Below are 12873 nucleotides of genomic sequence, written 5' to 3' on the forward strand. Positions count from 1 at the left end.
CATTTGAGTTGCTTCCAAGTTTTTGGTTTTTACAAATAAAACTGTTATGAACATCACATATAAATTTTTGAAAAGACAGATATTTTATCTTGAGTAAATACGTAGAAGTGAATATGCACTGGAAGTAATGAATAGATTCAAGGGATTCAATTTAGTTAACTATGCCTGAAGAACTATGGACAGAGGTCTGTAATATTGTACAGGAGGCAGCAAACAAAACCATTCTAAAGAAAAAGAAAAGCAAGAAGGCAAAGTGGTTATCTGAGGATATCTTTACAAATAGCTGAAGAAAGAAGAGAAGCAAAAAGCTAGGGAAAAAGGAAAAGGTACATCCAACTAATACAGAGTTCCGAAGAATAGCATGGAGAGATAAGAAGGCCTTATGGGCACAATAAGGACAGAAATGGTAGAAAGCTAGTTGACACTGAAGAGATCAAGAAGAGATAGAAAGAATACATGAAGAACTGTACAAAAAATATCTTAAAGAACCGATTACTACGATGGTGTGGTCAGTCACCCAGAGCCAGACATTCTAGAGTGCAAAGTCAAGTGAACCTTAGGAAGCACTACTGTTAATAAAGCTAGTAGGTGCGATGGAATTCCAGTAGAGCTATTTAAAACCCTAAAGGATGATGCCATCAGGGTGTTGCATCCAATATGTCAGTAAATCTGGGAGACCCCACAGTGGCCACAGGACTGGAAAAGGTAAGTCCTCATTCCAATTCCCAAGAAGGGTAGTACTAAAGAAAGTGCTAACCAGTGGATAGTTGCACTCATCTCCCATGCTAGTAAGGTCATGCTTTAAGTCTTGCATGCTATGCTTCAGAATTACATGAACCAAGAACTTCCAGATGTCCAAGCTGGGTTTAGAAAAGGCAGAGGAACCAGAGATCAAATTGCCAACATTTGCTGGGTCATAGAGAAAGCAAGGGGATTCCAGAAAAACATCTCTCTGTTTCATGGACTATGCTAAAGCCTTTGACTGTGTGGATCATTAAAAACTATGGAAAGCTCTTAAAGAGATGGGAATACCAGACCATCTTACCTGTCTCCTAAGAAACCTATATGTGTGTCAAGAAGCAACAGTTAGAACCCTGTATGGAACAAATGATTGGTTCAAGATTGAGAAAGGAGTACAACAGGGCTGTCTGCTGTCACCTGTTTGTTTAACCTCTACACTGAGCACAACATCTGGGCTGGGTGAGTTACAAGCTGGAATCAAGATAGGTGGGAGAAACATCAACAACTTCAGATATGCAGATGATACCACTCTAATGGCAGAAAGCAAAGAGGAACTAAAGAGCCTGTTGATGAGGGTGAAGGAGGAGAGTGACAGAGCCGGCTTAAAACTAAATATTAAAAAAAAGTAAGATCGTGGCATCTGACCCCATTACTTCATGGCAAATGGAAGTGGAAAAGGTGGACATAGCATGATGAATTTCCTCCTCTTGGGCTCTAAAATCACTGTGGATGGTGATTGCGGCCATTAAATCAGAGGACAGTTTCTTCTTGGCTAGAAGGCTATGACAAACCTTGATAGTATGTTGAAAAGCAGAGACATTACTCTGCCAACGAAGGTCTGTATAGTCAAGGCTATGATCTTCTCAGTGGTATGTACAGTTGTGAGATTTGGACTGTAAAGAAGGCAGAATGCCAAAGAATTCATGCCTTCGAACTATGGTGCTAAAGAAGACTCCTGAGAGCCCCTTGGATTGCAAGGATATCAAAGCAGTCAATCTTGAGGGAAATCAGCCCTGAATACTCATTGGAAGGACTGATGCTGAAGCGGAAACTCCAGTATTTTGGTCATCTGATATGAACAGCCTACTCATTGGAGAAGTCCCTGATACTGGGAAAAATTGAGGGGAAGGAGAAGAGGGCTTCAGAGAATGACGTCGCTGGTAAGTGTCACCAATGCAATGGACATGAACTTGGGCAAACTTCAGGAAATGGTGAGGAACAGTGAGGTCTGGCATGTTGCAATTCATGGGGTTGCAAAGAGTCGGACACAACTGGGCGACTGAACAACAACAACAACAAGAAGTAAAATAGCTGGATCATATGGTAGGTGTATATTTAACTCTTTAAGCAACTGCCAAATTGTTTTCCAAAGTGGTTGTATGATTTTACATTTTTCTAATGTATATCAAAGCTTGGATTCATTTTAATAAGATGTGTAGTGGTATCTCATTGGGTCTTTTTAAAAAATTTATTTGATTGAAATATAATTGATTTACAGTGTTGTGTTTGTTTCTGGTATACAGCAAAGCAATTCAGTTACACACATATATATAATATATAATAGTTTGCATTTGGTAATCCCAAACTCCCAATCCATCCCTCTCCCACACTCCACCTTGGCAACAACAAGTCTGTTCTCTATGAGTCTGTATCTGTTTTATAGGTAAGCTCATTTGTATCATATTTTATATTCCATGTGTAATGATATAATATCAGATCAGATCAGTTGCTCAGTCATGTCCGACTCTTTGCGACCCCATGAATCGCAGCACGCCAGGCCTCCCTGTCCATCACCAGCTCCCGGAGTCCACTCAGACTCACGTCCATCGAGTCAGTGATGCCATCCAGCCATCTCATCCTCTGTCATCCCCTTCTCCTCCTGCCCCCAATCCCTCCCAGCATCAGGGTCTTTTCCAATGAATCAACTCTTCACATGAGGTGGCCAAAGTACTGGAGTTTCAGCTTTAGCATCATTCCTTCCAAAGAAATCCCAGGGCTGATCTCCTTCAGAATGGACTGGTTGGATCTCCTTGCAGTCCAAGGGACTCTTGAGAGTCTTCTCCAAAACCACAGTTCAAAAGCATCAATTCTTTGGTGCTCAGCCTTTTTCACAGTCCAACTCTCACATCCATACATGACCACAGGAAAAACCATAGCCTTGACTAGACAGACCTTTGTTGGCAAAGTAATGTCTCTGCTTTTGAATATGCTATCTAGGTTGGTCATAACTTTCCTTCCAAGGAGTAAGCGTCTTTTAATTTCATGGCTGCAGTCACCATCTGTAGTGATTTTGGAGCCCAGAAAAATAAAGTCTGACACTGTTTCCACTGTTTCCCCATCTATTTCCCATGAAGTGGTGGGACCCGATGCCATGATCTTCGTTTTCTGAATGTTGAACTTTAAGCCAACTTTTTCACTCTCCACTTTCACTTTCATCAAGAGACTTTTGAGATCCTCTTCACTTTCTGCCATAAGGGTGGTGTCATCTGCATATCTGAGGTTATTGATATTTCTCCCGGCAATCTTGATTCCAGCTTGTGTTTCTTCCAGTCCAGCGTTTCTCATGATGTACTCTGCATATAAGTTAAATAAACAGGGTGACAATATATAGCCTTGACGAACTCCTTTTCCTATTTGGAACCAGTCTGTTGTTCCATGTCCAGTTCTAACTGTTGTTTCCTGACCTGCATACAAATTTCTCGGTATTTGTCTTTTTCTTTCTAACTTAATTCACTAGGTCCATCCATATTGCTGTAAATGGCATTATTTCATTCTTTTTTTATAGATGAGCAGTATTCCATTATATATATACATATCTGTCTATATATAGATGTATAATATACATATAGATATATATATATCATTATCTATAGATATATACATATCATTATCTGTATAATATATAATGTATGTGTGTACATGTATATATAATATATATATTTAGATAATATGCACGATGTATACATATAATATATAGATATAGTATTGAGCCTAGTGGCTCAGTTGTAAAGAGTCCACCGGTCAATGTAGAGACGTGGGTTTGATCCCTGGATTGGGAAGACTCCCTGGAGAAGAAAATGGCAAACAATTCAGTGCAATCCCAATAAAAATTTCAACAAGATTTGTAAGAAATTGAGAAGCTAATTCTAAAATTCTTGTGAAAATGGAAGAGTCCTAGAATACGCAAAAGAACTTTGTAAGAAAAGAACAAAGATGTAAGACTAAAACTTCCTGATTTCAAAATTATTATAAAGCTAACAAGACAATATGGTGTTGGCATAAATATAAACAAATAGATCTATGTGTTAGATAAAAGTTCAGAAATAGACCCATGTATATATGGACAGTTTTTTTTTTTTCTCACAGTATCTCTCTTCATTTATTTAAATATTTAATTTCTTTTAGAAATGCTTTATGGTTTTCAGCATAAAGGTCCTTCAAATATTTTGTCAAAATTATCTATGTTGTTGTGGAGTCACTCAGTCATGTCTGACTGCGACCCCATGGACTACAGCACTCCAGGCTTTCCTGTCTTTCACCATCTCCTGGAGCTTGCACAAACTCATGTCCATTGAGTTGACAATGCCATCCAACCATCTCGTCCTCTGTCGTCCCCTTCTCCTGCCTTTAATCTTTCCCAGCATCAGGGTCTTTTCTAATGAGTTGGCTCTTCACACTAAGTGGCCAAAGTATTGGAGTTTCAGCTTCAGCACCAGTCTTCCCAGTGAATATTCAGGATTGATTTCCTTTAGGATGGACTGGTTTGATCTCCTTGCAGTCCAAGAGACTCTTAAGAGTCTTCTCCAACAGTCTTCCAAGAAGAAGACTTCCAAGAAATCTTCTCAACAGTCTTCTCCTTTTGATGGTTCAAAAGCATCAATTCTTCAACACTCAGCCTTATTTATGGTCCAACACTCACATCCATACATGACTACTGGAAAAATCATATCTTTGACTAGATGGACCTTTGTTGGCAAAGTAATGTCTCTGCTTTTTAATATGCTGTCTAGGTTTTTCATAGCTTTTCTTCCAAGGAGCAACTGTCTTTTAATTTCATGGCTGCAGTCACCATCTGCAGTGATTTTGGAGCCCCCCAAAATAAAGTCTCTCGCTGTTTCCATTGTTTCCCTATCTATTTGCCATGAAATGATGGGACCAGATGCCATGATCTTAGTTTTTTGAATGTTGAGTTTTAAGCCAGCTTTTTCACTCTCCTCTTTAACCTTCATCAAGAGGCTCTACAGTTCCTCTTTGCTTTCTGCCATAAGGGTGGTGTCATCTGCATATTTGAGGTTATTTATATTTCTCCCTGCAGGCTTGATGCCAGCTTCTTCTTCATCCAGCCCAGCATTTTGCATGATGTACTCTGCGTATAAGTTAAATAAGCAGGGTGACAGTATACCGCCTTGACATACTCCTTTCCCAATTTGGAACCAGTCTGTTCTTCTATTTCCAGTTCTAACTGTTGCTTCTTGACCTGCAAACAGGTTTCTTAGGTGGCAGGTAAAGTGGCCTGGTATTCTCATCTCTTGAAGAATTTTCGTCAGTTTGTCATGATCCACACATTCAAAGGCTTTAGCGTAGTCAGTGAAACAGAAGTAGATACTTTTCTGGAATTCTGTTGCTTTTTCTGTGATCCAACAAATGTTGGAAGTTTGGTCTCTGGTTCCTCTGCCTTTTCTAAATCCAGCTTGAATATCTGAAAGTTCTTGGTTCATGTACTATTGAAGCCTAGCTTGGAGAATTTTGAGCATTACTTTGCTAGTATGTGAAATGAGGGCAGTTCTGTGGTAGTTTAAACATTCTTTGGCATGCCTTTCTTTGGGATTGGAATGAAACTGATTTTTGTATATTGTCCTTGTTATATTTAACCTTGCTAAACTCATTATTCTTGAACCTTTTTTGAAGGTAACTTAAGATTTTCTACATTTACAGTCATGTTATCTGTAAATAATGACAATTTTACCTCTCCCTTTCCAATCTGTTGATACTTATTTCTTTTTCACAACTTATTGTACCAAGTAGAACCTTCAATTCAGCATTGACTAGAGGTGGTCAAAGTGGAAAACCTCTTGTTTCTGACGCTAGTATATATTCAGTCCTTTAGAGTTACATATGATTTCAGTTCTTTACAATTATGTATGATTTCAGCAGTAAGTTCTTTCTAGATGTCCTTCATCAGGTTAACTTCTATTTCTATGATGCTGAAAGTTTTTTTCCTTTTTTTTGTCAAGAACTACTGTTGAAATTTCTGCTGTTTTGAGACGGCTTTTATTTTTCAGGTTTTAACAGAGTGAACTATATGGATTGATTTTTAAAAGTTTGTATTCCTTGGAAAATCCCACTTAGTCATTATATATTGTCCTTTTAAATATTAGCACTTCTCAACCTCAGCAATATTGGCATTTGGAATTGGATGGTGCTTGGTCAGGAGTTGACTTGTGTATTGTAAAGTACTTAGCAGCCTCTCTAGCTTCTACCCAGTAGATGCTGGTATCACCACTTGCCCCTCATTGTGACAACCAAAAATGTTTTCAAACATTCCCAGATGTCTTCCTAGGTGAGAAAATCATAGCTGGTTGAAAACCACTGGTGTATATTATTAAATTTGATTTACTAAAATTTTGCTTAAAAGTTTTGTGACCAGGTTCATAAAGGACATTGGGTGTTTTTGGTTTGGTTTGGTAATGTCTCTGTTGAATTTCTGTATCAGTAATTCTGGCCCTATGGAATGAAATGGAAAGTATTCCTTCCTTCTTAATTATACAGAAGAATTTGCATCAAGCTCGTATTATTTCTCCCTTAAATAACCGGTATAATTCACTAGTGAAGTCTTCTGTCACTGGAGATTTGTGTGCAGGGTGTGGGGAAGGTTATAACTACAACCTAATTTTTAGGGATATTCAGGCTGTTTCTTCTTGAGTGAACCTTAGTAGTTTGTGCCTTTCAGGGAATTGATCCATTTCATCTAATTTACTGTGTTTATGGGCATAAAGTAGTTCACAATCTTCCTTCCTATTCTTTTAATGCTGTAAGATCTGTAGTGCTGTCACCTCTTTGACTCCTTATATTAGTAATTCATGTTTGGTGGTGGTGGTTTAGTCACTAAGCCATGTCTGACTCTTGCGACGCTATGGACTGTTGCCTGCCAGGCTCCTCTGTCCATGAGATTCTTCAATGGAGAATACTGGAGTAGGTTGCCATTTCCTTCTCTAATTCATGTTTAGTATCTTTTTTCTCGATAAACCCAGCTGAATTTTAGCAACATTATTTATCTAAAGCAATCAATTTTTGTTTCATTTATTTTCACTCTTTTGGTTCTTTCTTGTTTTTTGCTCTTATGTTTTTTTCCTTCTGCTTGTTTAATTTTGCTCTTATTTCTCTAGCTTCTTAAGTACAGCTTAGTTCACTTAATTGAAATGTCTTTTTCCCCCAATATAATCATTTAATGTTTTAAATTTTTTTCCAAAATGTACTTAATTTTTATTCCACAGATTTTGATAAATTGTGGTTTAATTTTCTTTCAATTAGAGGTATTTTCTAAAATCTTTTTTATTTCTTCCTTGATCCATGGGTTTTTCAGAAGAGCATTTACTTCTCAAATATTTGAAGATTATCTAGGTTCCATTTATAACTTTTAAATTTTATTTTGTTTTGGTAGAAAACACACTCTGTATAAATTCAGTCTTTTAAAATGTATTGTGGGACAAGATGACATAGACCTATCTGTTTCTGCTTCTTCCCACAAAGTAAAACTATACACCCAGGAAACAATGCAAAAGACAACCAAAGGAGAACTCTGAAAGATGAAAAGAGGAAGGTAGTCTGGTTAGAGACCTTAGAAAGGATGAGAGGAGGAATAGCATAGTCAGGACATCTTATAACCTACCCCTTCAGAAAATAACTCTTGGTTGGGTGATAACAAAGACCACACTCAAGCTCTAACAATAGGTGAATTGGGTGTCAAAATCTAAAATGCCATTTTCCAAGCAGAATTTTAAAACACGTATGGTGACAAGAAACTGTTAGGAGTGATTATTCCTGGAGAGTAGGATTAAAAGAACTTGAGGATGGGGTAGGAAGTGGGGTTTTACTTTTCATTTTGTACTAGTAGAGGAGCTTTTTAAATAAAATCATAAAATGCTATGCATGTATACGTTATTTATTCCTCATCAAGTTTATTAGAAACTGACACATTCAAATTTTATTATGTTTATTTAATATTTATAGTTAACATTATTTATTAACTATATATTTAAATATATAGTTAACATTAGTTTGACCTAACTGTTAAATTCTGTTTAATTTTCAGAACTGAAAGCAGAAGCTAGTCTAATGGACCAGATGAGTAGTTGTGATAGTTCATCAGATTCCAAAAGCTCATCATCTTCAAGCAGTGAGGATAGTTCCAGTGATTCAGAAGATGAAGAGTGCAAATCCTCTCCCGATCCAGGGAACTATATCTCAGAACATCCTACCATGTCTATCATGCCACAGTGCAGGATTCCTGAGATAGTGGCTGGTCAGAATAAACATCATGACAACAGTGGCCTTCTGATGAATACTTTAAGTAAGTATACATAAGCATGAGTAATTGGAAAAGTAAGAATTCACAATGGAACCACACTGATTATGACCTAAAATTTAAATAGAATTGCTTCTTTTTTATTAAACAGAAATCACCATTATTTAATATAAATTATTTAACACAAATTATTTGTGTTAAATAACACCATTATTTATTTATAATAAATAAAAATTTAAAAATTTATTTGTGTTAAATAACAAAATATAAAAATTTATTTGTGTCAAATAACACCATTATTTAACACAAATCACCATAATTTAACAGAAATCACCTTCTTATTAAGTTATTCATTTTCTTTTGATTCTGTGACATAATGCATTACTGGCTTTTCTCCTTTCTTTCAAGATACTTTTCTGTCTTTTCTTTGCTGGTTTATAATCTTCTACTCAGTTATTACAGCTGAAGTTTCTCAAAGCTTAATTCTAGGTCCTTTTTTCCTTTTATTCTATAATCTTTACTCAGATAAGTTCTATATTTCTCTTGCAATCAATACTTGTATACATATAACTTGTAAATTTGCATCTCTCACCCACACCTCTCAGCTCTAGACACAGAAGTCCTACCTACCTACCTACCTCAGGGACTTACACTAACTCTCTATTCAGCTAGAAATATATCTTTCTTTTCATGTAGATAATTTATTCTCTAGATTATATTCCAGGATTTACTTGATCAAGAAAGTCTTTCTTGACTCTTCTGACAAGATCAAATCCCCCTTGTTATAGACCTTCAGAGCAGTATCTTCTTTATATCAATTGTCATTTACAAATTTATATGTTGTTTGATTTATTATCTTATAAGCTCCAAGAGGGCTGTGATCTTGTTTATTTTGCTTATCACATAATACTAGCACTGACAAAGTACCTGTTTCTGTTTCTTAGATAGGTCGATTCATGTCATCTTTTAGATTCCACATGTAAGTGATATTGTATGGTATTTGTCTCTTTTATTCTGACTTATTTCAATTAGTATGATAATCTCTAGTTGCATCTGTGTTGTTGCAAATGGCATTATTTTGTTCTTTTTCATGACTGAGTAGTATTCCATTATAAATATGTACCACATCTTCTTTATCCATTGATCTCTTGATGGACATTTAGATTGTTTCCATGACTTGGCAATTTTGAATAATGCTTTCTATGAACATAGGGGTGCATGTATCTTTTTGAATTATGGTTTTCCTCTGGATATATGCCCAGGAGTGGGGTTGCTGGATCATGTTGTAATTCTGTTTTTAGTTTTCTGAAAAAACCTCCATACAAGTTTCCACAGTGGTTGCACCAACTTACATTCTTACAAGCAGTGTAGAAGGGTCCCTTTTTCTCCACACCTCTCCAGCATTTCTTATTTGTAGACCATTTAATGATGGCTGTTTAATGTGAGGTGATTTGCATTTTTGTAATAATTAGCTTTGTTTAGCATCTTTTAATGTATCTATTGGCTATTTGTATTTCTTCTTTGGAGAAATGTCTCTAGATCGTCTGCCCATTTTTCAGTTGGGTTCTTTGGTTTGGAACATTAAGAATACTAATATATTGGAAATTAAGCCCTGTCAGTTGCATCATTTGTGAATATTTTCTCCCATTCTATAGGTTGTCTTTTCATTTGGTTTATGGTTTCCTTTGCTGTGCAAAAAGTTTTAAGTTTGATTACATCCCATTTGTTTATTTTTGTTTTATTTCTATTGCCTTGAAAGACTGAATATGCCTGTTCTAATAGTAAATATGTAGAATCTTACAATATAAAAATAAAAAGCAGGTATAATTTCAAAAATATGAATGTAAAACATTTATGAAATTAATTTCTACTAGGACAAATGAACACATTTAAAAGAAATCATATTTTTTTAATCATCATATGACTATAGACAATGAGAATATAAATAAATAACAAAAAATAGTTCAAAATACATGCTTAGAAACTTTGGAGCACATATCTAGTGATTTATGTGTTAAAAGGAAATTACAATGAAATTAAAAAATATTTATAATTAAGTAATATCAAGAATATCTCAGCAGTTTTGGGGTGCCACCTAAAAGGTACTTATAGGGAACTTTATAGTCTCAAAATGTTCTTTTTTTAAAAAATTAAAAATAAATGAGTGAGAGTTTCACCTTGAGGAACTAGAACAATAGTATCTTAAAGCAGGGAAAGAAAATATTGTATATTAGAATTGAAATTAGTGTAATAGATAACAAAGAAACATTAGAAGATCAACAAGGCTAGAAGTTACTTCTTTGAAAATTAAAAAAAGACCAACTTCTAACTAAGGCAGATGAAGAAAGAAAAAGAAAAAAACACAATATTAGGAATGAAAAAGGGGTTAAAATTATATATTTTATTTTTTTAATTATGCTGCTGCTGCTGCTAAGTTGCTCCAGTCGTGTCCGACTCTGTGCAACCCCATAGATGGAAGCCCACCAGGCTCCCCCATCCCTGGGATTCTCCAGGCAAGAACACTGGAGTGGGTTGCCATTGCCTGCTCCAATGCATGAAAGTGAAAAGTGAAAGGGAAGTCGCTCAGTCATGTCTGACTCTTAGTGACCCCATGGACTGCAGCCTACCAGGCTCCTCCGTCCATGGGATTTGCCAGGCAAGAGTACTGGAGTGGGGTGCCATTGCCTTCTCCGAACTTTGCAAAAAATTTATCTCAGTAAATTTGGCATAAACATGAATGATTTTGGCTTCTCTGGTGACTCAGATGGTAAAGAATCTGCCTGCAATGCACGAGACCCTGGTTCAATCCCTGGGTCAGGAAGATCCCCTGGAGGAGGAAATGGCAACCCACTTCAGTATTCTTGCTTGGAGAATTCCATAGACAGAGGAGCCTGGCGGGCTGCAGTCCATGGGGTTGCAAAGAGTAGAACATGACTGAGTAACTAACACACACATGGATGATTTTCTAGGAAAAAAAATAAAATTTACCCAATATGACTCAAAAAGGAGTGGAAAATCTGAGGAAACCATTAACAATTAATGACTCTTTCTCCTTAACCCTATTTCCATACCCCCAAGATGCTAGAAAACTGAAGATAATTTTACAGATGAATTTTAACAAATCTTCAAAGAACAAACAATTCTTCTACAGACTATTTCAGAGAATAGAATACTGGGAGAAGCAATTCAATTCTTTTATAATTTTAGGATAATCTCAATACCAAAACTGAACAGAAACAAGACAAAAAGCATTATAGACCAATTTCACTTAACATGAATCTAAAATTACTAAGATATTAAAACAAGCATGCTAAAATCACAAACCAATAAAGCTCATCACAGAAATGTAATATATGTTCAATATCTGAAATAATATCAATAATAATTTACCATATTACTAGATTATAGGAAAAAACCATATGATCATTTCAACAAATTTGATTTTGACAAAAGCCAATATTTATTAATTTTAAAACTTTTACTTAAGATTGTAAGGGAATTTCCTTAATATTATAAAAGTTCATTACAAAAAGCAAAACTACTGCCAATATTATACAGACTCCAGAAACATTTCCATTAAAATCAGGAAGAAGGTAAAGAGGACTAATATCATTATGTCTATTCAATGTTTTTTTTTAAATATAAATTTATTTATTTTAATTGGAGGCTAAATTACTTTACAATATTGTAGTGATTTTTCCATACATTGACATGAATCCACCGTGGGTGTACATGTGTTCCCCATCCTGAACCCCCCTCCCCCATCCCATCCCATCCCTCTGGGTCATCCCAGTGCACCAGCCCCAAGCACCCTGTCTCATGCATCGAACCTGGACTGCTGATCCATTTCAAATATGATAATATACATGTTTCAATGCTATTCTCCCAAATCATCTCACCCTTAACCTCTCCCACAGAGTCCAAAAGACTCTTCTATACATCTGTGTCTCTTTTGCTGTCTCACTATAGGGTTATCATTACCATCTTTCTAAATTCCATATATATGTGTTAATATACTATATTGGTGTTTTTTTTCTTTCTGGCTTACTTCACTCTGTATAATAGGCTCCAGTTTCATCCACCTCATTAGAACTGATTCAAATGTATTCTTTTTAATGGCTGAGTAATATTCCATTGTGTATATGTACCACAGCGTTCTTATCCACTTGTCTGCCGATGGACATCTAGGTTGCTTCCATGTCATGGCTATTATAAACAGTGCTGCGATGAACATTGGGGTACATGTGTCTCTTTCAATTCTGGTTTCCTCGGTGTGTATGCCCAGCAGTGGGATTGCTGGGTCATATAGCAGTTCTATTTCCAGTGTTTTAAGGATTCTCCACACTGTTCTCCACACTGACTAGTCTGCATTCCCACCAACAGTGTAAGAGGAATCTCTTTAAGGAATCTCCACACTGTTTTCCACACTGTACTAGTTTGCATTCCCACCAACAGTGTAAGAGGAATCTCTTTAAGGAATCTCCACACCGTTCTCCATAGTGGCTGTATTAGTTTGCATTCCCACCAACAGTGTAAGCGAGTTCCCTTTTCTCCACACCCTCACCAGCATTTGTTGCTTGTAGACTTTTGGATAGCAGCCATTCTGA

General features: G+C 36.2%; 1 protein-coding gene across 2 annotated transcripts in view; it reads left to right on the forward strand.

Moving 5' to 3' along the window:
• The window catches only part of EAF2 (ELL associated factor 2), a 53907-nt gene that overhangs the window by 25261 nt on the left and 15773 nt on the right, over window positions 1-12873 (forward strand). For both annotated transcript variants that reach the window (XM_055568364.1, XM_055568365.1), the window contains exon 5: window positions 8054-8311. In XM_055568364.1, coding sequence (XP_055424339.1) covers window positions 8054-8311 — 258 coding nt within the window. The remainder of the gene's footprint in view (window positions 1-8053; window positions 8312-12873) is intronic.

The sequence above is a fragment of the Bubalus kerabau genome, chromosome 2 (genome assembly GCF_029407905.1).
Source record: "Bubalus kerabau isolate K-KA32 ecotype Philippines breed swamp buffalo chromosome 2, PCC_UOA_SB_1v2, whole genome shotgun sequence".
NCBI lineage: Eukaryota > Metazoa > Chordata > Mammalia > Artiodactyla > Bovidae > Bubalus > Bubalus kerabau.